The following is a 24,672-nucleotide window of genomic DNA, read 5'->3' on the forward strand; positions in this document are numbered from 1 at the left end:
AGGGGCTGGGGGAGTGGCTGGGGGAGGGGCTGGGGGAGTGGCCGAGGAGGAAGAAGGACAGAGCGAGGAAAGGCTCCGACTGGAGAGAAGAAGGAGAGGGGTGAAACACAACAACCTGTTACTGTGATCTGGGACTGTGGCAAGAAAACTGAGGGAGAGAGAAACTAACTCCAGGATGATTCAGCTCACCCCAACTTCCAGGTAAAGTGTCAGTTTAGCCTTGAATTAAGACGTGTATTTACTGTTCACTGTTGACTAGCTTGTCGTGAGTCCGATTTACCCCGGGTTTTACCAATACAGGTTTGATTGAACCTTTTTCGTCTTAGATTCTTAGAACGGAACAACGAATGGGAGGTTTTGACATTGGTTTGGGCATTTCGCATCAAAGTTCAAAAGGAAAATGTATACATTTTGTAGATGTAGGTTTATCAGAATAAGTCATTTGTGTGCCGTGTAGGATGTGATAGGGGATGGACAGAAGGCTTCCCATGGAAATGTTGTTGGAGGGTTTTATGGGAAACCAGGAACTTAATTTTGCAAGCCAAAGGGCGAGGACCAGGGGATTGGATTGTAGAAAAACAACCCATATCCAAAAAACTGAACATCCTTCAATTGCTCCTGTTGCTGTTGTTGTGATGTGTTGACCAAGCACATGAGAGGAGAGGTGAAAGTTCAACCACTGTTGTGAGTCACATGCCGATCAATCTGTGAATGACGATCGCGTCACATGACACATCTCATGGCCTCTTCTCGTGGTTATGGGTCACCTTCTTGGTGACCACATGTGCTTTAGACTTCATACATCTACTGTACAGCATGAGTCTACTTTATATCGCCGACCTTTGCGTGCTTCTGACAGGGTGACACCTAGGTTTTGAGCGTGATGAGAATGGGGCGTGTGTGCGTGTGAGAGACAGAGAGAGTGAGAGTGTATGTTGTTGTGTGAACACATTCCTGCCCTGGCCTGGTTTGGGTGGGTGTCTAAGGGAGAGTCCCAGGCTTGGTCGCACTCACACATACGGAACATTCCTACAGGTCTACAGCTCTAATAGTGACACACACTTGCAAACACACACACACACACACACACGCAGGACAGGTATTTTGGTGAGCTGTTGCTTGAGTGCACTGAAAAAAATGTGGTTCCATGGGCCCTCCCATCATTATTCCTCTTCTCCAGCTATGTATTGTTGTCAAATTTACAACCAACATTGTCCTTCCTCAGCAGAAATGCTCTAGGGCGACGCCATTGTTCTGTTAGGAACCCAGGGTAGTCCCATTCAAAGGTTACGAAAATGAGAGGGGAGAGAACACAGAGAGCTAAATTTGGATGGGTTGAGGAGTTAGGCATGGGAGTGTGGAGAACCACAGTTTAGGGGTGGCCCACATCTGCAGGAACCAGCCCCACACACACACACAAGTACACACGCAGAAATTCACAATGTCTCACTGCGTACACATGCATGCAGTGCGCGGGCCTCTTTTCCAGCCGTCTGGACTTCCTGGCAGGAACCAGGGACAGGGAGCGAGGTCAGGGGAAGCAGAGCGGGAGGGAGAAGAGAGGTTTCCGTGTTTAAACATCCACTGAATGGGATTTGCCTCCTATTGTTTTACCTCCTCCAGCAGCAAAAGGGTGTTCCTCACTTGGGAAGATACCGGGCTCGCACACCTAGAATGTGCACCTCGGGTTATCCGTTTCAAGCTTTGACGCTAACGGTTTGTAAGCTAATTCTGTAGGGTTTGGGGGGGGGGGGGGTTAATGTAGTCTATCTGTTCTCACATCTGGAACCATTGTGCAAATGAGAGGCAAAGCAGTGAAACTCGCTGTTGGCAGATTTCTATGAAAGTGTACGGAAAGAGCTTTGTATTCCTCGAAATCCTGTAAATGCAAGCTTAAACTGCTTTTTACTTGGGAAGGGCCCTGTTTTCAGACTTGCACCGACATGATGAATCATGGTGCCGGGCATATCTGTCATTCTTCTTCTTTCTCTTTTTTTTCCCCTCGCGGTCGTCAAACAGGTTCCTGTGCTCCCATTTGAGCAACAAAAGGCATCCATGTGAAACTCAAACCTGGTAGCGCAAAGCGCTGGTGGCTCCCCCCCTGCTCAGATATGGATATGAAGAGTGCGGGGACAAGCTAGCATAGCTTTATCTCTGAGGCGAGGATCCGTCCCTCCCTGGGTTTCTGTGCCTTTGGTTAACCACAGGATTGCTCTTCTGGTGCAGAGCCGCCCTCCCTCTGCTCCGGGTAGGAGCGAGTGGGCTGGGCTGTTCCTTCGTGTCAGCCACCTCCCTCTGCTCTCCCCAGGATGGCGTCCTGAGCAGTGGGCCCACTCTCTTTGGGACATGTTGGAGCAGGCCTGCTCACAGCCAGAGTAGCTCGGTTGCTGTAAATGAGGTGTCAGCAGTCGCTGAACTGGACGTTTGCTGTTGTTGGATGGTATTTGTGGCCGAGTTGGCATCTTGGGGATGTGTTGGAGAAGGTGTTAGACGGTGGCGCGAGCAGGGTGCAGTCATAGGAGTGGTTCTCGAGTTCCACACAACAGAGCCTTTGTGTACAGTGTCAACAAAGTAATGCCGGAACAGTTCTTTCACACTTTTTTCTCTCTCTCTCTCTCTCTCTCTCTCTCTCTCTCTCTCTCTCTCTCTCTCTCTCTCTCTCTCTCTCTCTCTCTCTCTCTCTCTCTCTCTCTCTCTCTCTCTCTCTCTCTCTCTCTCTCTCTCTCTCTCTCTCTGTCTCTCTCCTCTCCCCCCTCTCTTTCTCAATCTCCATCTCTGTCTCTACCTGTCACTCCCTGCTCTCCTCTCCCCCCCCCTCTCTCTCTCTCCATGTCTCTCTCTATGCCTCTCTCTCTCTCTCTCTCTCCATCTCTCATCAGCAGACATGGCAGAAGAGGACATCACCCTGACAGCCTCGCCTGTCCTCTCCCTCCCCGAGGTTTTAGATAGCACGTTGTTTAGTCCCCGAGCTCATCTGGTGTCGCCACAGTCAGGTTAGACCAGACCGACCGCCTAGACACAACACACAGAACCAACCAGCCAGGCTCCCCCTCCTTTCTCTGATTGGACCAGCAGCCTGGGGATGCAGCTGATTGGATAGCCTTGATAGCATTATAAGAGGTGTTATGGGAAATGTATGGACAGTTCAGATAGTTAACAGGAACATGGCTGTATAGCGGTAGTATAGTGTAATCAAGAGGGCTAATGCAGGCGATTGTAGATGTTGAATTGAAAGAGCGATGATGACATCAAAGCCACTCTAAGCCCCTGTAGCCCTCAACCACCATTGACTGTGTGTTTGCAGTAGACAGGAGGCAGTTAATGTGTGGCGTAGATCTGTGGTCACAGATAAGTGAGATGCTTGAGGTCTGTGGTCTGCTGTGTTTGGAGCTGGAGAGAGAGAGGGGGAGAGAGAGATAGAGAGGGAGAGTGAGGGGAGATAGAGAGAGAAAGACTTGTTTTGACGTCTCTACCAAGGCCCGAGCGCGAGAGGTCAAGTTGTTGTCACTTTGACACGACACAGTGGCACAAGCGGGAGGGATGTAGAACTTTCATGCGCTCATGTGACTCATCTGTCCTGTACCGGAGGTGACAGCTACCTCACACATGTTCCAGAAGTAGCCTGACCAGGTGTCACGGTATATTTTGGAGCGCCCCCAAGATCAATGCAGATGCTTCCTGTCCCCTGCGTGTGGGCGGAGCCTCAGACCAGGACAGGAAGGAACCGTCTGAATCGAACTGCCACAAAACCAACCTCCTTGCAAATACCACAAAACCAACCTTCTCGCAAATCAAGCTGTACATATATTCATTAAGTCCTGAAGGAGAGGGTTTGGCTGGCTTAAATAACTGACTGAGAGTAACAAGCCAGGGAGGGAGGGGTGTGCGGTTCTGTAAGTTGCTTAAGGCCTGGTACGGAAGATTCACCAGTCGACCTTCATTCTTCACGTGACAGTTTCTTGGCAGATCACAGGTGCCGTCCCCGCTGAACTCTTTATCGAATGTATCTTTTTGTTTGTCTGTTTGTTTGTTTCGGATCATTTCTTTTTTTTGTCAGTCTGGACTGATTTGGCTTTTCGTCTGCCTGGCATTTTTCAGTCCTAAAACGGGCAAACGCCTACATAACCACAACCTTTGGACCAAGTTCCCGATATGACTTCTAAAAACGTGAAAACAGAGAACTGTGTCACTGAACTGTGAAGTCATTTCCACATGCCGAACTGCCCGCTTCTGCATGGTGGAGGAGAGGAGCAGAAGTGATGGCACTGAGCTCGACCCAGTCGATTGGAGCCTAGACTACACTAGAACCTCCCACCTGACGTGGCTCACCAATCCAAGGCTTTCATATCATGCATCTGGGGAACATGGGCCGCGGGGCGGAAGGGCACACAGAGAGATCACAGGCACGTTTGCTGGTGTGAGGGTCACCAGGCGGAGGAATGCATCCCTGTGGGGACATTAGGTTAAATATGATCTGTTGACAGTGGGTGTGGGCCGGGGCCATGGTCAGATGTGCTGTGTTTACCCAGTGGCATTCAGAGGACTTGGAGGGCGTTGCAACAGCTCGAACCAGCTCGACGTGTGCCACTGTACACAACGTCATGCGTACGCCTCACAGGATGTGCTGCCTCCGCCGTGTGTCTTAAGATTCTTTGATAGCATCTGTGGTTGGATTGTTGTGTTGTTGCTAAGTTTTGTGGCTGTGTACCTTCTGCTTTCTCTTAACCACTGGTTTCTTTTTTTTTCTGCCCAGGAGGACGGCGGTTTGAGTCTTGAGTCTTGCAGGTCAACCCCCCCCCTCCCTTGGAGTGGCCGTAGCGATGACCTCCTTGGGGTGCGACATGGGTCTGGTTCTGGTGGAGTTCGAGTACCAGTACACGGGCCGCGACGGCGCCCCGGTGTCCATCAAACCCAATGAACGCTACCTCCTCCTGGCCAAGACCAACGACCACTGGTGGCACGTCCGCAAGGACGAGCGGGCCAAGCCCTTCTACATCCCCGCCAAGTACGTCAAGGAGCTTCCCGCCAAGCTGCCCTCGCCTCTGGACTTTGCCGACCCGGCATCCCCAGACACGATCATGGTGCCAGGCCCGGTTCCGGTTCTGGTCCCGGTCCCGGTTCCGAGGCCCTCTGTACCGGAGCGTGGCGAGGACAGCCGGCCCGGCGATGAGGTGACGATCAGGCTGAGGTCACCTGGCAGATACAGGAAGACGGAGAACCGCATGTCCACGTTCGGGGTCCCGCTGGACTTCCACGACTCGCCGCCGCCCGCGTTTAAACGCGGGGGTGCGGGTGAGCAACCGACGGGCGTTCACCCGCACCTTCCCGTCACCCCCGAGGTCGTGGCCTCGCCTCATGCCAACGACTGCGCCCTGGCCAAGAGGAGGACGAGCCTCAAGTCAGGCTCTCTCTTCGGCTCCTCCAAGACTCTGTCTGTGGATGAGCAGCAGAAGCCCAGAGTGCCCAGCTTCAGCCCAGCGGACCCGCTCCACAGACCCACCCAGGCCATACCGGTCGAAACGCCTGTCATCCCCCAGCCCGTTGTCACGCGGAAATCCCCAGAAGTACCGGACTCCCCTCTGGAGCTGGAGGAAGATCTTGAGGAGGAGGAGGTGTCGAGCGAAGATCTGAAGGACGAATCGCAGGAGGACTCGGAGAATATTTATGAAACCATAATGGACCTGAACCTGGATCTGTCTTCTATAAGGGACACAGGCCCTCCAGCCGCCCCTGAGGCCCCGGGCGCCCCCGCTGTGATTGGCCCCACCCCTGGCGCCCCCGCTGTGATTGGCCCCTCCCATGTTGCCCCTGCTGTGATTGGCCCCTCCCCTGGTGCCCCTGCTGTGATTGGCCCCTCCCCTGGTGCCCCTGCTGTGATTGGCCCCACCCCTGGCGCCCCCGCTGTGATTGGCCCCTCCCATGTTGCCCCTGCTGTGATTGGCCCCTCCCCTGGTGCCCCTGCTGTGATTGGCCCCTCCCCTGGTGCCCCTGCTGTGATTGGCCCCTCCCCTGGTGCCCCTGCTTTGATTGGCCCCTCCCCTGGTGCCCCTGCTGTGATTGGACCCTACCCTGTTGCCACGGCTGCTGTACCTTCCCAACAGAAACAGGTAACCACTCCCTTGGACAGTAAAAATCTGAAAGTTTATTCCAATTGGTGGATTTTACCCAGTGATTTATACTTGTTGTTGTGTTAAAACAGCTCCGCACACTGACTACAATTCCTGTGGCTAATATAGGCAATCCTATTCTTATTAATCCTCAAGTATTGTCACATGTAAGATAGATGTCACTGATTATGTGTTTTCAATGTATCGGAAACAGAAGGCTTTACAAGGCACTGGTGTAGTTCAGAGGGCATAGTTTACATGTCATATCTAAGAGATAACAGCTAATATTCTTTAGGCAGGGGCAGGTCGTCCCTGTATACAATACATGTTGGATTAGGCAAACTGAATGCTAGGTCACAACTCTATGTTGTTCATATCCCCAATCCTTAGACATTGAAACAGTCGAAACATGAACTCACACTGTGGGAGTGGCTCTGCAATAATATTTCCTGCACAGGAAGTAGGACTGGCAGGGGAGACCCTTTTCAACAGAGCCTATGAAAAACACAAACACTCACTCCTTCTACACAAAGATACTAGTGAAAACCTTGTCACTGCAGATAGTTGGGACACTGGGTGTGGTGTCTGTTCAAGGTCAGAGTTCACGGGCACTCTAGTCTGGTGTAGTTTGAGGTTTTGTGACCCAAGGTGCCACTAGGGGGCGCTGTCTGCAATCCTTTTTCTCAGGGAGGAAAGCAGCAAGACTAAACAAGATTACCCAGGGTCCCACTGGCCGGGAAATCTTGTGGATTATACATAAAAAAGACATTTAAAAAAATCATTTCATTTTATAGATTCATCGTGTCTGACTTTTGGAACTCTGTTCATTTACAATAAAATTATAGTAGGCTGCAGTTTTAATGTTAAACTAAATGTTTGAGTTCAGGAAGAGAATTTCACCTTTTTTAAAAGGTCCAGACAGAAAAAAAAAAGTTGTACGTCATCCAATGAGATTGCCTGTGGAAACACCCTGGTATCTGTGTGACTCTGTTTCCAGGATGGAGAGAGGAAGTGAAGGGGAGGAAGTGAGGACATGAAACACAATGCTTGGGGACCAGCTTGATCTGTGACATCACACAATGTCTAGTCGACAAAATCCCCACACAGCGCCGGTGTAGTTTCGGCCTGCTTGCGTCAGTCAGGGGGCAGTGGCCAGGCAGTCAGGGGGCAGTGCCCAGGCTGTCAGGAGGTAGTGGCCAGGCTGTCAGGGGGCAGTGCCCAGGCTGCGGGTCCACAGGCAGGCTTGGGTGGCAGAGATAACGCCAAAGGCAGGCGGTTGGGACCAATGACACCCGGAGGAAGAGAGAGGGTCAGATACCAGGGCCGGTCCGCTGGGCTTACGGCAGCGGAGGATGTGAGGGCTGGTTTGGGCCGTGAGCACAGGACAGGAAGTGTTGTGTACAGCTGCCCAGGAAGAGGAAAATCAAACACTGGCAAGGCCACAATACCTTTTTTTTCAAGCAATAGAAGAGGCGTGTATTTCGCGAGCACGATTATTTCGACAGTTGAGGAAGTCAACTGGTTTTATTTCACTTCAAGTGTAATACATAAAGGCGAAAGTCTCTCAAATACGGAAATACGGTCAGGGAAAAACACGACGTTGGAATCATGAAGAAACCCAGAAGACACCAGAGGTGTGTGTCTGGGCTTTGAGGAGAGGGAGTAGAGTGGTGTGTAGCCGTGTCTAATTAAAGACCTACAGGTGATTGTTAGTCATGTCAACATGGCCCATCGCTTGAGCTAAAGCATGTCACCACAATGCAGCTGCGTGCGCTAAACAAACTATAGGGTCTCGTCAAACTATCCTGTAGTCACCTGTACAATATCACCTGTGATGTGATCGTGAAGCAAGCAGTAGCCGTCCACTAAGTTGAGCCATTCCCTCGGAGAGCCGGAACAGAGCGCCACACTCTATCCGGACGATCGGGCCAGAATGGTTCATTAGGGTTGTGATGCAGGAAACATGCAATTATACTTCCAAAAATTATACACTTGTTACCCAGAGCGCAGAGGAAGAAAACTTTGACTTCTCGCACAGGCGCCAAGTCAGAAAGTCGTTTACCAATCTCTGGAATACACCTGAAACTTGTGATAGAGAGACTCTGGGTAAGTTCAAAGATCCTGTCGTTTTATGTGGTCAGGATAATTGTGTTTGATATGGGTCATTTTGTGTCGTAAGATATGCCGATGTTTTTCTTTCCGTGGTCAGTTTAGTTTGAGCTCAACCATTAGTTCTAGATGTTTCTCGCATGCTGCAGGAAACAACCTTTACCTTTTTGGACCTCCCTACATCTCTACCTGCCTTCTGTGGATGTTAATTGGCTCTTAACACTTCCTGAAAGAAGCCAAGAAGATGAGACACAACAGGTTTCTGCTGGAGAGGTGAAGCACTCAGCACCACACCTCACGTGAAGAGTGAGGTGTGGTAGAAAACGTCTCAATACAAAACGTTGGAACCCTGATTTGTTTTGCAGGACTTCAGAAGGACGTGTTAAAGCAACAAACGCGTTTTTAAGTAAGAGCCACTGTCTGAAAAGAGCTCCTTGAGTTTCTGTACAATAACAGAGGATAAGATTTCACCCTCATTGTGTGGCTGTCCACCTCCTTGCCTTTGGCACACTACGGATACTGTGTGGCTCCGACCATTCCGTTTTTTGCTCTGTTGCTTCACGTCAATGGAAAATACCAAAAAAGCGTGATATTGTTTTAAGACGCTTTTGGGGTGCCAGGCTGGATACATTGGGCTGTTGAGGAATACCAAACAGCGACGCATACTTTGGGCAGGGTGAATGGTATTTAATCCAATGGTATTCAACCCCAAATTCTGAAGTAATTATACTGTTACTAAGGTGTGTTCAGTGCTGTAACCATACGATGGGGAAATAGGTCCCTGTCTGACCCTCTGCCAGGCAGTCGATCAGTCAGCGAGCCAGAGACCACCACCTTCACCCCTGGTTCACTGGGCGGTGTTTACTGGGCGGTTTACTAAACAAAGGAGGGGCCCTTTCCTGTAGGACCACAAACCCAACTGCTTTTATCCCAAACAACTGGAGAACACACACTCACACACGCATGGACACACAGTCACACATTCACACACACAAACAGACACATGGAGTCACACTCACACATTCACAGACATACATGCACATGCACACACAAACACACACATGCACACAAGTACACACACATACACACACAAACGCACACATTTTCATAACCCAACAGAGAAATTGAGCAAGAGAAAGTGAGAGAGAGAGAGAGAGAGAGAGAGAGACAGAGACAGAAAATGAACTTGTAAATTCTTTTTTCATTCTTCTCTTCTTCTGTACTGAGAGAACTGAATGTAATTAAGACTATGTAAAACTCCTGTGTGTGTATGCAAAAACGTCTTTAAACTTTATACGAAGCGTTCAGAGACTGGACGTGAAAGAGTTAACATTGACACTTTGAGCCACTCCCCCGAGACTTGCTGGAAGGCATTAGCTTACCTGCACCTGGCAGCGAAGGAGAAGAACTGAGGTAGTCTGGGAACACACAGGACAACTAGGCAGGAACACAGAAAAAAGGGATTCACAACGGCCCTGACTGTTGACCTACCGGAGTACTTCTGCAAATAACTTTCCATTCCGAATGTCAGGTAAAAAAAGAACATCTGGATCATTTTGGTTGCGTTCGTAGTGTTTGTAGAGGTTCATAATGCACGTCAGACATTGTAATGAAGTCTATGTGAGACAATCAGTTGAAAATGTGTTTTCGCCTTTTGCCCTGTTGATTATGTATCAACAGGCAAAAACAGTGTTAATGCATTCTAATCAAATTTGACAACCTACACTTCCATGAACCATTTAGCTTAGTCATGATTTAATGAGAAGAGCACATTAATGCTTAGCAGTAGTAACTCTTGCAGTACCAAAATCAGTGATACAAGATCAATAAATTCCACTAATGATCCTGATTGAAATGCTTATCTGATAATGACAAGATAGCATGTGAATACCTAATGGGCCAAAGATAATCCATACTTCTCCGGGCAGGTTGCAGTAAACCACTTCTGACTGCCACTTTGATCAATGTGTGATGAATTGGCAGTGTCTTCACTGGATGCCCCAGACAAAGGTTGGATGCTGATTGGCCAGTACGGGACAAAGTCATTCATTCAGAATCCAGTCTCTCTTCTCTATCCAGACCCTCCGTTTAGTATCCCAGCCACACACACAATTATATGTTTTAAGAAAAACTACAGATAGTTGTATTTTGGGTATGGAATGTGTGGATTCTGCCCATACTAACAAGGATGTCTGTGAGTTACTTGGTGTAAAATGTGTCAGGTTCGTTCTGTGGTGTTTTGTCAGTCAGTTGTCAGGTCCTCGCTTCCTGCCAAGGGGTAACCACATCCCAAGTCCACCTTCTTAGCGAGCCTGAATGCTTTCCGTTCGGACAGTACAACACACTCCATTTAATCACAGATGTGGTCATGTCCCTACATTGGTGAGACAAACTGTGGTCATCAGGAAAGCAGTGATATGGAGGGTCAATAGGCTGTACCATCGGGAAGGGAATGGAATGCCAGTTTGACTATTTCTTGTCAGCTATGAATCATTGACAGGAGGTCACATGATAAAAAGTAAATAAGTCTTGACTATGTCCTGGTTAACAGAGCCAGCAGAAAGGCTATTGTGAGACGTGAAGGGTGGTTTATCACTTTCACCCCTGTGACAATAATATGCCAGGGCATATCAACTCAACAAGATAGGGTTGACTCAAGGACCGGTGCGAATTTATGTAAGCTTGCTGTGTCTGAACATGGTGGTTCCTGAGATTGTCTCCATTCACTTTGAAGAGGCAGCACTCTTTCAGTGTGATTGCTCGGTCCTCTGCAACTTGCATATCTGAGGATTCCACCAACTCTTATCTTCACACTGACTACCCACTCAGACGTTATCTGTAGAGAATGGGACCTGTTTCTGTGAAGTTGTATTTCCCCCCGAGGTTTGTTTCGAAATGGGGCTTCTCTGCATGACCTCCAGGCATTGTGATAACTGTCAGAACCACAAAGGAGAACTTCTCAGGTGATACAAAATGAAACCTAGGAGTCACGAGCCTTTCTCTTTGATTCCCTGCTCGCACACCTCAAACACGAGTTGGTTTGCAGTGGCAGCCTGGATGATCACAGGTCAAGTCACAAACAGGAGGAGCCACAGAGCATTTAGAGGACAGTGTAAGGACATCAAACAGCTATTATACCCCACCTTACACAGTCATAATGACGTAGGTGGTGTTGGGTAGCAGCTATGTGGCATGGACTGTAAGTCCTGTCTCGTTTCGCTGTCCCTGTGTCTGCCGGCTCTGTGAGGCGGTTGTGAGGGCGGGGGCTTACTAAGCCAGGTTGCTGCTAAGGGTGTGTCACGGGTTCTATTTGAATAACAAAACAATTATTGTCTGGTACCTGGAAGAGTCTTTGGAGTGGTTTTCTGGTGTGTTCTGTTTGCGAGGTCATAGATGTCATACACAGCCTCTGTCCATGCACTCTCCTGTATTAATATGTCTCACCATCTATACTGGTTTGAAATACTGGTTTTCATGTAATTCAAAACTAGATGCTGTTTGCTTTAGGCAGACTGTGTAGGCTAGTCCTATATGACTAAATACGTGTGTGTTTTAAAGTATTCTTATTTTTACATACACCTGAATTGTATCTGTGTGTGTGTGTGTGTGTGTGTGTGTGTATACTATCTTGGTTGAAGGATGTCAAGAGTTGTACACAAACAACCCACTTGTTTGTTTAAGATGTAAACTTCATTGGTTCTTCACGAGAGGAAATGACAGTTGGATGAAAGCCTCCACTAAGTAAAGGGTCTAGCATGTGTGTTTGTGTGTATTTGTGTGGGGGTGTGTGTATATGTCTGGCTTTGTATGTCTAGGTCAGAAGGGAGTGTGTCTGCATTTAACTATTTCTGTGGGGAGGTCCTCTTCCAGTGCCAGACTAATCTGCAAATCTTTCCCCAAGTTGTGTTTTGGATAGGCAAACATCTTGCAGTTCCCCAATCTCTCATCATTTATTTGAAATGTAAGGTAAACTCCCATCCTCTGGCGAAGGGGGAACTGATACTTGGTCCGGTCTGAACAAGGGCTACTCTCAGATGTTGTTCGCTAGCTAACTCACTTCTGCTTTTGAATCAAGTCTGAAAGTGTTCCTCTGAAAAGGTCAAGCATTCTGTATCTGGCAGTACAGCTTGAATGTTTGGTGTTTTGGAAAGGACCATGAGTGACTTGATCCTCAGAGCTTTCGGTATCTTCAGGTACAAGCTGAGGAGCATTGTCCATGTGCGCCAGGTACGTCCACTACTGGGGCTGTGTGTCAGTTTAATCACACAACAGGGTGTGTGGTATTTGGGGTCAGATGGCTGAGCGGTTAGGGAGTCGGGCTATTAATCAGAAGGTTGTTGGTTCGATTCCCGGCCGTGCCAAACGACGTTGTGTCCTTGGGCAAGGCACTTCACCCTGCTTGCCTCAGGTGGAATGTCCCTGTACTTACTGTAAGTCGCTCTGGATAAGAGCGTCTGCTAATTGAATAAATGTAAATGTAATCATTTAGCAGACGCTCTTATCCAGAGCGAACTGGCAACCTTCAGATTATTAGCCCGATTCCCTCACCGCTCAGCCACCTGACTCCCCACACTAAATGTAAATGTATTTCTGAAAATAAACACGGCTGTGATTAACGGTTGTCATCTAGCCATACTGATATTCGGCAATAACGCACGACCCGGAGTGTGATGTTGCTTTTATTCAACGGTTCTACGAGTGCCGTTTATTATTTAAAGCGACAAGATTTGGATTTATTTGGCCCTGACAAAATAGTTCTGCAACTCTGACTGTTGCCAAGCAACAACAAAAAAATCCTATACAAAAGCAACTACTGATTGCAACTTTGTATAGGTTGAACTACACGTTACCGGAGGGCAGTTACTTTGTATCCTCTACATTTCCTCTAAATGTTCATGTTGATCTTAGTTTGCGAAGTTTGTTACAGTATAACTTTAGATAGATAGCGGTCGTTAATGCAAGAAGGGTGAATCACGTCTAGTTAAAAGTTCCAGTGCTGCAATAGCCAATTATCAGCACTCGTGGAATGCCTCTTGTCCAATCAAATTACTTGGTTGGATCTAACTGTTGTTTAATAGCCTAGATCAGCTTCATTCCCTCCTCGCCTGCTGTTTTTCTGAAACAAGGCTTTGGTTTTCTGCTTTGCCTTATAGCTTAAGCATGCTGGCACAATCTCGTGGGGTTAGAAACGTCTGGGTCAAATGCGATTCTTGCTTGTTTCGCGACGAGTTGCGTGCGTTTCTCTACAGCTCACTGCAGTGTGAGAAGGCCGTTGGCCACAGGGATATCTCCGTCCTCACTTAGTGAAAATGTCGAGGGTTTCAAGTTGGGATGTTTTGCTGCAGCTCACTTCCTCTCCCCAGAGACGCACTCTGAGCTTTGGATAACCATTAGTGAGACAGGCCCACTTCTGCTGCAGATTGTCTGACAAGGGAACACTTTCCAGCACGGCTGATAAACGACAGGCAGTCAGAGATGGAAAAATCCAGTTGTTGTGTCTTCCGCGTTTTCTCTACTGTTCACCCGCTGACGTCTTCAGAGGCCAGGGGAACAGTGACGGCAGGGGAACAGTGAGACGGCCACTCTGCGGTGGATTCGGTGTTGGTTCCTCTCGCTGTCAAAGTGCTCAGGGAGAGATATTCGATTCAACGGTCTTTTTTGCCTAAGAGGCGGAGAGGTGCAGAGAGAGGGAAGAGTAGAGAGAGAGAGAGAGAGAGAGAGAGAGAGGGAGAGAGCAAGGGAGAGGGCAGGAGGGGTGAAGAGGGAAGAGAAGAAATAGGACTCTCTACCTCTGTCCTTTGTCCCGCTGATGATTCTCCCAGGGTTCCCGGAGGAGGTCGGGTTTCCCTGTCAGGGTTAATGGGCCCCCTGGTGCCACTGCAAAGTGGGAGGAGCTGTGGGCCAGAGTAGGAGGAGCCATAGGGCAGTGGGATGGGCTGTGGGGTCAGAGTGGGCGGGGCTGTGGGTCAGAGTGGGAGGAGCCATGGGGCATAGGGATGGGCTGTGGGGTCAGAGTGGGCGGGGCTGTGGGTCAGTGGGCGGGGCTGTGGGTCAGAGTGAGCGGGGCTGTGGGGTCAGAGTTGGCAGGGCTGTGGGGTCAGAGTGGGAGGGGCTGTGGACCAGAGTGATGGCTCGCACAATGGGGGTGACGGAGCCCAGGTACCAGCTGTCGTCTCCATTCTCACACACTCTCCATGGAACAAGGCCCATCTGTGGGACAGAGAGCGAGACGAAGTACGACCGTTTCGCTTTTGAAACGTCGTCTTGTTAAAGCGATCCTTTTTTAGGACAATTCAATCGTTCTCGTGTTCGCTGTTAGAATCCAGTTTAGCAAACTCCTTTCAACAGCCCTCCTCTGTCTCACCGGGTCTGGGCTTCTACCTGACCTCTATCTGACCCCTCTCTTGTACAGGTGGAGAATGCTAACCCCAACACCGCTGTTTACGCCAACGTCACAGACCTGAAGAAGAACATCCCACAGCCTCCCGCAGTGCTGCCCGCCACCCCCCTTCCCAACCCCGGCTCCGACCCCTCCTCCTGCATCTCCTCCCCTGGGGCAGCGAGCCCCGCCTCCTCCCAGGGTCAGCAGGAGGGATGGCAGGTTCACACTGACCAGGACAGCGGGAAGGAGTTCTACTACCACCCAGCCACTGGGAAGACCTCCTGGGCCTCCCCCCTCAGCCCCCCAGCCCTCTTCTCCGTGGAGATGGACGTCCCCAGGGACAGAGAAGTGCTGCTGGGTCCCTCCCCGGCCCTCTCTCCGGCCCTCTCTCCGGCCCTCTCCCCGGCCCTCTCTCCGGCCCTCTCTCCGGCCCTATCCCCGGTCCCCTCCTCCGCTTCCACGCAGAGCTCCAGCTGGGAGCAGCTCCTGGATGAGACCTCCGGGAGACACTACTACTACAACCCCACTTCGGGAGCCACATCCTGGGCTGCGCCGGAACCCACCACCCCCTCCTCTCCGGGCTCCGAGAGCGCAGCCGAGGAAAGGAAGTTATGCGAAGGGCCGGTAAGCTATTCAAGGAACAGCAGTCACTGTTTGACGGTGCCTCAACAAGTTACAGAGGACAGAAACATGTTCTCCCCTCACGTGACTCTCCATTGCTGTCGCCTCCAGCCCCCTCTACCGGAGGAAGACTATCCCACAGAGGTGACTGGAGGGCCGTTCAAGCCCCCCTCCGTCCACCCCAGAGACCCGGCGCCAGTTCCGGGCATGCGTCCAGTCATCCCCCGGGCCAGCCTGGACGTAAGCGCCCCAGCTGGCTGGACCCGCACCATAGAGCACGATGGTAGGACCCTGTACACCTGCGAACGCACCCAGGAGCAGGTAAGGACATGACAGACTGTAGTTTTTGGTCACGTATAAACGATTTGTTTGGGTCGTGTCCCTGTTGGGACGGCTGTGGTGCTTGATGCAGCATTGTAACTAGTGTGTGTGTGTGTGTGTGTGTGTGTCCAGTGGATCAGGTCGGAGGATGAGAAAGGCAAGACCTACTATTATTTGAGAGGTGGATCCAGGTCACAGTGGAACCTTCCGGAGGTACAAGCGTGTGCTGCTGACACTGTGGTGAATGAACCAGAGAATGCATGGATGATAGACAGAGAGAGACAGAGAGAGAGAGAGAGAGAGAGAGAGAGAGAGAGACAGAGAGAGAGAGAGACAAAGAGAGAGAGACAAAGAGAGAGAGACAAAGAGAGAGAAAGAGAGAGACAGAGAGAAAGAGTTATTATGCTGTCTGTTATTTTGCCATATTATTATTGTTAGAGAGAGAGAGGGGGAAAGAGAGAGAGAGAGACAAAGGGAGTGAATGAGAGACGGAGTGAGTCAGACGAATGGGCCGAAAAACAAACGCCGAATATCTTGTTTTTCCACAAACCCTCTTCACAAGGAAACGCAGCCTTCAGTAAGAGGTGCCCCTGTCCCCTCCCAGTGCCTGGCAGTCCCCGGCCAGCTCCGCGTGGGGAACGGACTGGACCCAGATGTCCCGCTGCTCCACAAGAACTGGAGACACACCATCCTGGTGGGGCCCACGCAGTTTGGCCCTCCGTACGAGGATACGGTGAGAGACATGAGGGGCGGGGACGTCAGGATGAGGGGTTCGCCGGGACCCCACCATTTGTAATGCGGGCGTTTTGCGGCTCGTCAATTGTGCGCCGATTGTGCGACGGGCGCTTATGTGGGCCGCACTGAATCGGAATCGGTTGTATGATTAGGATGTAGTTGTCGAGCGGCTTCACTGTAAACATATTGTATGTTTCGAATATTCAATAAAGAAAAAGATAAATAGATACAACATTTAAAAAAAAGACAATCGTTAGTGGGGGTTTTGTATGACAGCCATACCAGGGTCTGTTTAGGAATACCCCAGTTTGTATCTGTTCAAACCGACCAACTGGACTGGGGACTGGTCTCAGGCAGACATATCTGGCCTTCAGAACCTCACTAATGCTCTTATGACGTGAAGTGATGTCATTCCCCCCCCCCCCCCCCCCCTCCCCCCCTCATCCAGGCTGTGGAAACACCTGCCTCTTTGTCTTCCTCTCTAGAGGTCACACACTGTGTCCACATGGGAGGAACCACTGTGGGAAAGAGGGGGATTAAGAGGATACAATCACTCTGTGGGTTTGGAGTAGAGTTCTAGAACAGAGCTGCCCGAAAGTGAACTCAGTTGGCAGAGGAGTTTTTTCCGAATGGTTTTCTTTGAACCTGTCCAGTAAAAATAATAAGGAATCTACCTTCGGGTTGACCGTGGTCTATTTGAGGAATGAACTTACATTATGCTTTGCTATAAACGTACAACGGATTGACCCGTTTCATTTTCTTTGTCTCGTTTCAGAAGTTCTTCCCGACACATAAGCGGAACGTGTCGGACTTCAGCGACGCCAGCTCTGTGAACTCCCCGGAGAACCCTGCATCCGTACGTACCAGCAGAACCCGACACCAGGCCCCCCTCGGGCCTCTCCACGCCCCACCACACACATGACACAGAGCCCGCACGCCCCTACCATGTACATCACACGGCCTAAACAATGAGACCTGCCGTGTTTTCCTTTCGAAAAGGCCGATCCTTTGAAACTGCGGAGGAGACTGTCGTCGCACGTCTCGGCCCCTCTCTTCCACGTAGGTTCTGAGGGCGGGGGAGGCCTGCTAGATGCATTGTGGGTAGTGGGCCAGAGAGACCATGGCTCCGGGTGGTGTGTGGGTGTGCTGCTGATGATGGAACTAACATCCTGTGAGAAGGTTGGCTAAAAACGTCAGTCTGTCATGGGCTTGCTACAGCGGTGTCGGGATTAGGGTGAACTACTCGCCTTGCTTTCTCCTAACAGCGTGCTCAGCGTCAGAAATGGGTTGACGTCGACATGTTGGTAGGAGTTTTCTTTGCATGGCTCTAGCAACACTGAGGTTGTGGGCTGATTCGAAAATGCCGCTAATTGTTGAGCGTTGATGAGACTCCCCCTAGTGGACAAGGTCATTAAACGAAGGCCTCTGCTGTTACACGCGCTGTAGAATACACCTGACTTTGGTTGTATTGTGTTGCAGTCAGACAGCAGACCCTCTTAGATGTTTTAGATACATCTTGCCCTCAACACCAGTCTGAGGGTAATAACTAGGTATGGTCAAAGGTTCGGGTTTGTTGTAGTTTTATAGGCAATCGATTCAGGAAAGTCAAACATATTAGAACTCCATGAATTGGCAAGGCACACACCCAGGCATGTATAACACACACGCACACACAGACCACACCCATGTTGATACCTGAGTCATATTTCAAGGCTTGCCTGGTGCAAGAGTCATAACTCAGGAATTCAAAGTGACCTGAAAGTCAGCCAAGAGGCAGTTCACTTGGCGGAGCTGAGATAAGCGAAGGCAATGGATACTAACTCCTGTGCTAGGATGTTGCTTGTGACGTGGGTGTACTTCCTCGACTGCAGCCTGTGGGATCCTGCAAGTAAATGGACCTGCATTTACGTAGCGCTTTTGCTACCTCAACGGTACTCAAAAGCGCTCGGTCGGCATTACCTGAAATACATTTGCCGACTCGTTCCAACTGAGCTGAACTGTGCGTCTGTCGTCTTGTAGAGCCACCTGCTGGAGAAAGCAGGGATCCTGAACAAAACCAAAGTTGCCGACCACGGGAAAAGACTCAGGTTAGGATAACAGCTGAACGTCCACCTGGCCACCCAAGTGGATAACGGCCATTCGCCCAGCAAACGGTAATTTTCCCATGGTTCCTCTGTGGAGAGTTGTAGGCCTGAATCCTTCTCTCCCTGGTCTCCTCCACAGGAAGAACTGGGGTCAGTCTTGGACTGTGCTGCATGGAGGAATCCTCACTTTCCACAGAGATCCCAAATCTGCCCCCACAAGCAACTCTGTAAGTACCCCCCCTCCCCTCTCCTCACACACACTGGAGACTAGACAATAGTGCATGTAGCCCTTAGACTAAAAGAAAAGCAGATAATAAATAAAAGGTGTTATTGTGGTTATTAATAGTAAAGGTCACCATGAGATGAACCCATTCTTGCAAAGTTCAGTTGAGTTTAGTTGTGTTATATGCCGCTGAGGGCTCAGTCTCTGACAGTTTTATAACAGTGTTCGGGGTCGTCCTGTTTCTCCAGAACAAATCCAACCAGATTGTGCCAGAGCACACGGTGGAGCTCCGAGGAGCCAGTCTGGCCTGGGCCTCCAAGGACAAGTCCAGCAAGAAGCACGTTGTGGAGGTACGAGGGCCTGGGGTCTTGAAGCCTGCTGGGGTGTGGAGGGCTGGGGTGTGGAGGGCTGGGGGATGGAGGGCTGGGGGATGGAGGGCTGGGGGATGGAGGGCTGGGGGATGGAGGGCTGGGGGATGGAGGGCTGGGGGATGGAGGGCTGGGGTTGCATAAGTGCAATCATTTGATTTGTTCATCACAGACACATCTCTTATTGTTACAGTGTGTGCGTGCTTGTGTTCCTTCTTCAGCTGAAGACACGCCACGGCTGTGAGTACCTGGTCCAGTACGACACAGAGAGCATCATCTGGGACTGGTTCAAGGTCATCCAGGAGAGTATCCGACAGCTTAGGACCAGCCCAGAGGCAGCGGACCACAAGCCCCAGAAGAAGGTCTGCTCACGACCCCACCAGCTGATCTCAGCGGGCTTTAACTAGTCTGACTTAGCAGGCTTTAGCTAGTCTGACTCAGCACCATGGCTTTTCTGACCAAGTTGCAGCTGGAGTAACAGCTCCCTAACTCCTCCTCTCCCTACTTTTCCTCCATCTCTTCCTCTTCCTCCTACTCTTTCTCCTCCTCTTCCTCCCCCTCCTTCTCCTCTTTCTCCTCCTCTTTCTCCTCCTCCTCCTCCTCCTCCTCCTCCCCAGGAGCAGGACCTTCTGTCGGAGGAGGAAGAGCTGGAACCCATGGAGAAGTCCCCTCAACCGTCCGAAAGAGACGAGAAGGACAGGAAGAGGGCCTGTACGTCTCCGCACCGCAGCCGCAAGATCGTTAACTCGACCTCGAAGCACAGAGCCGTACAGGCGTGTATGTATTTGACGTGACTCTAGTCCCCGGAGCCGTAACGCCGTCCGTCTCCGCCTCTCTCTTTCCTCACCCCTCCAGCCACCAAAGTCGGGTCCAGCAGCCCCGCAGACTCGGAGCAGGGGCGCGTCCGGACCAAGCTGCGCAAGTTCCTGCAGAGGAGACCCACCCTGCAGTCCGTCAAGGAGAAGGGCTACATAATAGGTTCGTCCCGGAAGCGACGGTTCTGACGCGCCTCCCCTGCCTTCGTACTGTGGTCGTTATGCCATCCTCATCAACGTGATGTGGATGGTCATGGTGGATTTGTTTCAGCCGATGAAACGCGTGTCTACAGCTAAACTGAGGGACGATATTTAAAGAGTGTTCGGGTGAAAATTGTTGATTCATGTTGTGGCGGCAGCTTTTCTGTGTGAGAAATCTTCCAGCTGAGGCCCTATCCTGTCTGTCATCCTCCCAGATAGTGTGTTCGGCTGTCACCTGGACACCCTGTGTCACAGGGAAAACACAACCGTCCCCAAGTTTGTTGAGAAGTGCATCAAAGCGGTGGAGAGGAGAGGTACACACACACACACACCGCACACACTTGTGATCGAGGATCAAGATGATTTGGAGTGTATGTGTTTGGAGCCGAGTGTTGGAGGGGAAGGTAACCGCTGAGCTGTCCCCCCGCAGGTCTGGACATAGATGGAATCTACAGAGTCAGTGGGAACCTGGCAGTCATCCAGAGGCTTCGACACAAAGCAGATCACGGTACGGTGGTGCGCCACTCGAGACTGTGTGTGTGGGTGTGTGTGTGTGTGTGGGGGGGAGGGGGGATGGTTGATTTACAGTCAGGACATCTTGCAAAGTGATCAACCCCCTCCTCTTCTTCCTCCCACCTTCCGCTTGCTTTCCATTTCACGCTTTCGCTGCTCCATCTGTCCCTGACTCCTTCTGTCTCCTTCACCTTGTCTCATTCTCTCTCCTCTCCCTCTCTCTCTCTCTCTCTCTCTCTCTCTCTCTCTCTCTCTCTCTCTCTCTCTCTCTCTCTCTCTCTCTCTCTCTCTCTCTCTCTCTCCCTCTCTCTCCGTCTCTCTCTCTACCTCTCTCTCTCCGTCTCTCTCCCTCTGTCTCTCTCTTTCTCTCTCTCCGTCTCTCTCTCTCTCTCCCTCCTCTGTCTCTCTCTCCGCCTCTCTCTGTATCTCTCTCCGTCTCTCTCCGTGTCTCTCCCTCTCTCTCCGTCTCTCTCTCTCTCTCCCTCCTCTGTCTCTCTCTCCGCCTCTCTCTGTATCTCTCTCCGTCTCTCTCCGTGTCTCTCCCTCTCTCTCCGTCTCTCTCTCTCTCTCCGTCTCTCTCCGTCTCTCTCCCTCTCTCTCTCTCCGTCTCTCCCTCTCTCTCTCTCCGTCTCTCCCTCTCCCTCTCTCTCGTCTGTTTCTCTGATCCTGTCTTCTCCATCTTCTTCTTCTCTCCCCTCTTTCTGTCCCCCCCCCCAGAGGAGGACTTGGACCTGGAGGACGGTCAGTGGGAGGAGATCCACGTGATCGCGGGTGCCCTCAAGCTGTTCCTCAGAGAGATGCCCGAGCCTCTCTTTCCCTACAACTTCTTCGACAGGTTCATCGCTGCCATCAGTAAGTGTGGGGCCCCACGTGGCTGAACAACGGTGCTCTCAGCACCCTCGCCTTTGACCCCTGACCTCTGACCCCTGACCCCTGACCCTAGCTTAGCCCTCTCCTGTCCCCCGGCATCGTCACCTCATAAGAGAAGGCCAGCATCATATCATGTCCTCATAATCAGAGAGAGTGGACAGCCCTTAATCGTCACAATCTGTTGTGTTGTGTTATCACCTGTTGTAAGTCAGGGTTCGGGGGTCAGGCTGATCAAATCAGGGATTAACACGTGGGTGTGTGGTTTTCATCCGGTAGAAATCTCTGACTATAAACAGAAGGTGTCGTACATGAAGGATCTGGTTCGGTCCCTTCCTCTGCCCAACCACGACACCATGGAGCACCTTTTCAAACACCTCCGCAAGTGAGTACTTCCTGTTAGCACGCGTCAAAAAATGAAATCGTATTAGTGTGGCCCTTTTCACAAGCAACGTCACAGAGGGCCTCACGTACGCCCATAGAAATGCACACAACCAACCCAGACCCTCAAGAACCACACTCAGATTTTTTAACCAATGAAATCGATGTTTGTGCCGGTGATGACCTTAAGGTGAATGACGACTCAACGCCTTCCTCTCTCCCTCTCCTGTGCCTTCTCCTCCTCTGCTCCCTCCTCTTCTCTCCCTCTCCTCCCCTCCGCTCCCTCCTCCTCTCTCCCTCTCCTCCCCTCCCTCCTCCTCTTCTCCAGGGTCGCGGAGTACGGCGAGGTGAACCGGATGTCGGTCCAGAGCTTGGCCATCGTGTTCGGCCCCACGCTGCTCCGGCCCCAGACGGAGTCGGGCAACATCACCATCCACATGGTGTTCCAGAACCAGATCGTGGAGCTCATCCTCAACGAGTACGAGGTGGTCTTCGCCCCCAGTTGAGCTCCGTCGACGTGTACTGACTGCCCCTTAAGACAAGCCCTAGTCTCTCAGCGTCAAACTTGTCTATACCTAAGAAGACTGAATAGGGGTAGCTAATCCTCCCCCCCCCTCTCCCTCCTCCCCCCCCCCCACCCCCACCCCAAAATAAGGATAAACAAACAAACAAACATGGACTGCTCCTGTCAGGTACACGGGTTGACAGGTATGAAAACGTAGCGTGACAGAACCTGCGCTGCAGCAATCCTAAACCTTCCACTGTTAACTGTACAGATTCAACCCAAGGATCTCCAAAAATGTGTCTTTGGTACATAGCCTTCAAGAACACAGGGAAAGGAGTCAAAAGGGAAGAGATGTTTACCTGATAAATAATCATGACTTAAGTCCAATAAGGACAGGTATCCTAAACAGTATAGTTTAACATAGAAAATGTGAGGTGTAACTCTGGAGAGCGATTTGTGCTGTATGGATGGTGTACAAGGGCATGCCTAGACTAGTGTCTGTAGAGTGAATGAATTCCTGGTTAAATGTGTGTTTCTTTACAAATAATACATTTAATTGAAGCTGGATAACTGCTGAATGTGACCATGAACAACATACCACAATGCCTATAAATGGACCAGCCAATGAGTTTGATAATACATTGGAGAGCAAATGACATGCCACTAAGAATTATTTTCTTTATTTTTATGTTATGGATGGGGACTTGCCTATAAAGTTGTGTTATATCATTTGTCCAAATACAGTGAATTTAGTAATAAATGTAAACCTCAATGAGTGTTGTCCAAGGCATCTGGAAGCACTGGATCAAACATATGAACTGTATTGTGATAGAGTATATAGCTGTACATTATGTCTATTTTATAGTGTTAATGTTAATACAGAATAAGAAGTACAATATGTCAAGGCATTTGCTAAATCATATTCTCTGTACATAAGAGGTCATTTTACTTTCTTTTAATATTCTGATAATAAAATAACTTAAATTCTATACACAATTCATCTGTTTAATTCGATTAGTATAATTAAATCACATTTGAGTTATTTATCAGAAAGGGGAGTTATTTGATTACACGGTTTCTCGGTTGGAAACTAATAACAATTTTATTGGAAAGAGGCTGTAATCTTTCATACTGTTTGGATTAGGATGCTTGCCAAATGCAGCATGAACACAACGGATTCTGCCAGTGATACGTATTTTTTTATAAGTAGCGTAGGAGGGTATAAGACGGTCCAAACTCCTTCGCAGTTCCTATCCTACTCCTCAAGTAAGTCATTCTGTACGATAGGTGGCAGTGATGCACCATTTGATTGAATACCGCGGCGTTAAACACTACCACAACAAACATGGCAGAAAAGGGTGCTGAAGGAGTTGGAGAGGTCGCCGCAAAAACGACATTGACAGCGGCGCAGAAACAACTGAATCGGAGAAGACAAGAGCTGGACTACTGGAAGAAAAACTCGGAGAGGATACGTAGTCGCAATCTTTTTACCGGACTTGCAATTGGGGCATTTGTGATCGGCATGTGTATCCTTCTTGTGTGTAATAACTGCACTTCCGTGGAAAGGTTGCTAGCTTGTGTAGCTAACGTTACTGTATTCTAGTCATGGAACACATTGTGACCAGTTTAAAATAAATCTCCATCTTTACTGCGTTCACCAGCTTGATAAAAGTTTCCTTTCTCAAGGTTCTTGTATTTGCTAGCTAAAGCAATAGCTTTTCAAATAAATGTGGTCGCAGTTTACGTAGCTAGTTACTAGCCTAGCTAGAGCTAGTTACGTCAACATGAATGCAACCTCTGATTACTGTTGAGTTTGTAAATGCAACATACTGTAGGTTTAGTAGGAGTCTGCTTCCGACAAAATAACCAAATTTGCAGATGTGGCTTGATGTTAACCATGTAGCTAGACTAGTGAACTACCTATTGTCCTTAACCTCTCTCCTTTCCAAGTCAGCTACACCATCCTGTCTGTGAAGCAGGAGAGGATCATGGAGGACATTGACGACGAGGCGAGAATCAACAGAATCAGAGGCCCCAGAACAGGAGCCAACTCTTAAGGAGTCACCCAGTGGAGAGGCAGTTGATTTGGGACTGAAGCCTCTCACCTGCCTTGCTTTCTCATCACCCGTGTTGCGATGACCCCACCTGGAGAAGCGTACGGAACTGTCAAGCTGTTGCACTGGGCCTATACCCTCTGGCGTGAGAATCAATGTGCCTAAAGAGGCTTAAATTCAGTTTATTTTCACATGCAGTGTTAGTTTTAGGGGGTCTTCCACAATCACTGGACTAGCTTCAAATAAAAAGTTCATATTACATTGCTAGGGTCTGTGCTTGAGTGGGAGTTAAGGTGTATATATGTGAATATTTGTTCCGTCATTAATGTGTATTAAATGATTTGTCTATACACAGTTCAGTGTGAAAAGCTTCTTCATTCTGCACC

At 49.9% G+C, this 24,672-nt stretch overlaps 2 protein-coding genes across 5 annotated transcripts; both read left to right on the plus strand.

The window, feature by feature from the left end:
* Positions 1-85: 85 nt before the first annotated feature.
* Positions 86-23,228, plus strand: arhgap27l (Rho GTPase activating protein 27, like). 4 transcript variants are annotated; one of them, XM_062480438.1, is made up of 19 exons: positions 86-201; positions 4,754-6,107; positions 14,629-15,222; positions 15,331-15,540; positions 15,673-15,753; positions 16,103-16,273; positions 17,051-17,131; positions 17,275-17,334; positions 18,295-18,362; positions 18,499-18,586; positions 18,831-18,932; positions 19,172-19,312; positions 19,568-19,661; positions 19,806-19,928; positions 20,182-20,280; positions 20,397-20,474; positions 21,197-21,331; positions 21,626-21,731; positions 22,056-23,228. In XM_062480438.1, the coding sequence occupies exons 2-19, from the start codon at positions 4,821-4,823 to the stop codon at positions 22,231-22,233; spliced, it is 3,696 nt and encodes a 1,231-aa protein (XP_062336422.1). In that variant the 5' UTR covers positions 86-201; positions 4,754-4,820; the 3' UTR covers positions 22,234-23,228. The 4 variants fall into 4 exon arrangements, with proteins under 4 accessions (XP_062336422.1, XP_062336424.1, XP_062336425.1 ...); XM_062480440.1 differs by having other exon boundaries at positions 16,145-16,273; XM_062480441.1 differs by lacking the exon at positions 17,275-17,334.
* Positions 23,229-23,492: 264 nt separating this feature from the next.
* On the plus strand, positions 23,493-24,640 carry LOC134036858 (cytochrome c oxidase assembly factor 3 homolog, mitochondrial). The gene is made up of 2 exons (XM_062481990.1): positions 23,493-23,758; positions 24,183-24,640. Exons 1-2 carry the CDS (start codon positions 23,578-23,580, stop codon positions 24,287-24,289), a joined length of 288 nt encoding a protein of 95 aa, XP_062337974.1. The 5' UTR covers positions 23,493-23,577; the 3' UTR covers positions 24,290-24,640.
* The last annotated feature ends 32 nt before the right edge of the window (positions 24,641-24,672 follow it).

The sequence above is a fragment of the Osmerus eperlanus genome, chromosome 2, assembly GCF_963692335.1.
Source record: "Osmerus eperlanus chromosome 2, fOsmEpe2.1, whole genome shotgun sequence".
Lineage (NCBI taxonomy): Eukaryota > Metazoa > Chordata > Actinopteri > Osmeriformes > Osmeridae > Osmerus > Osmerus eperlanus.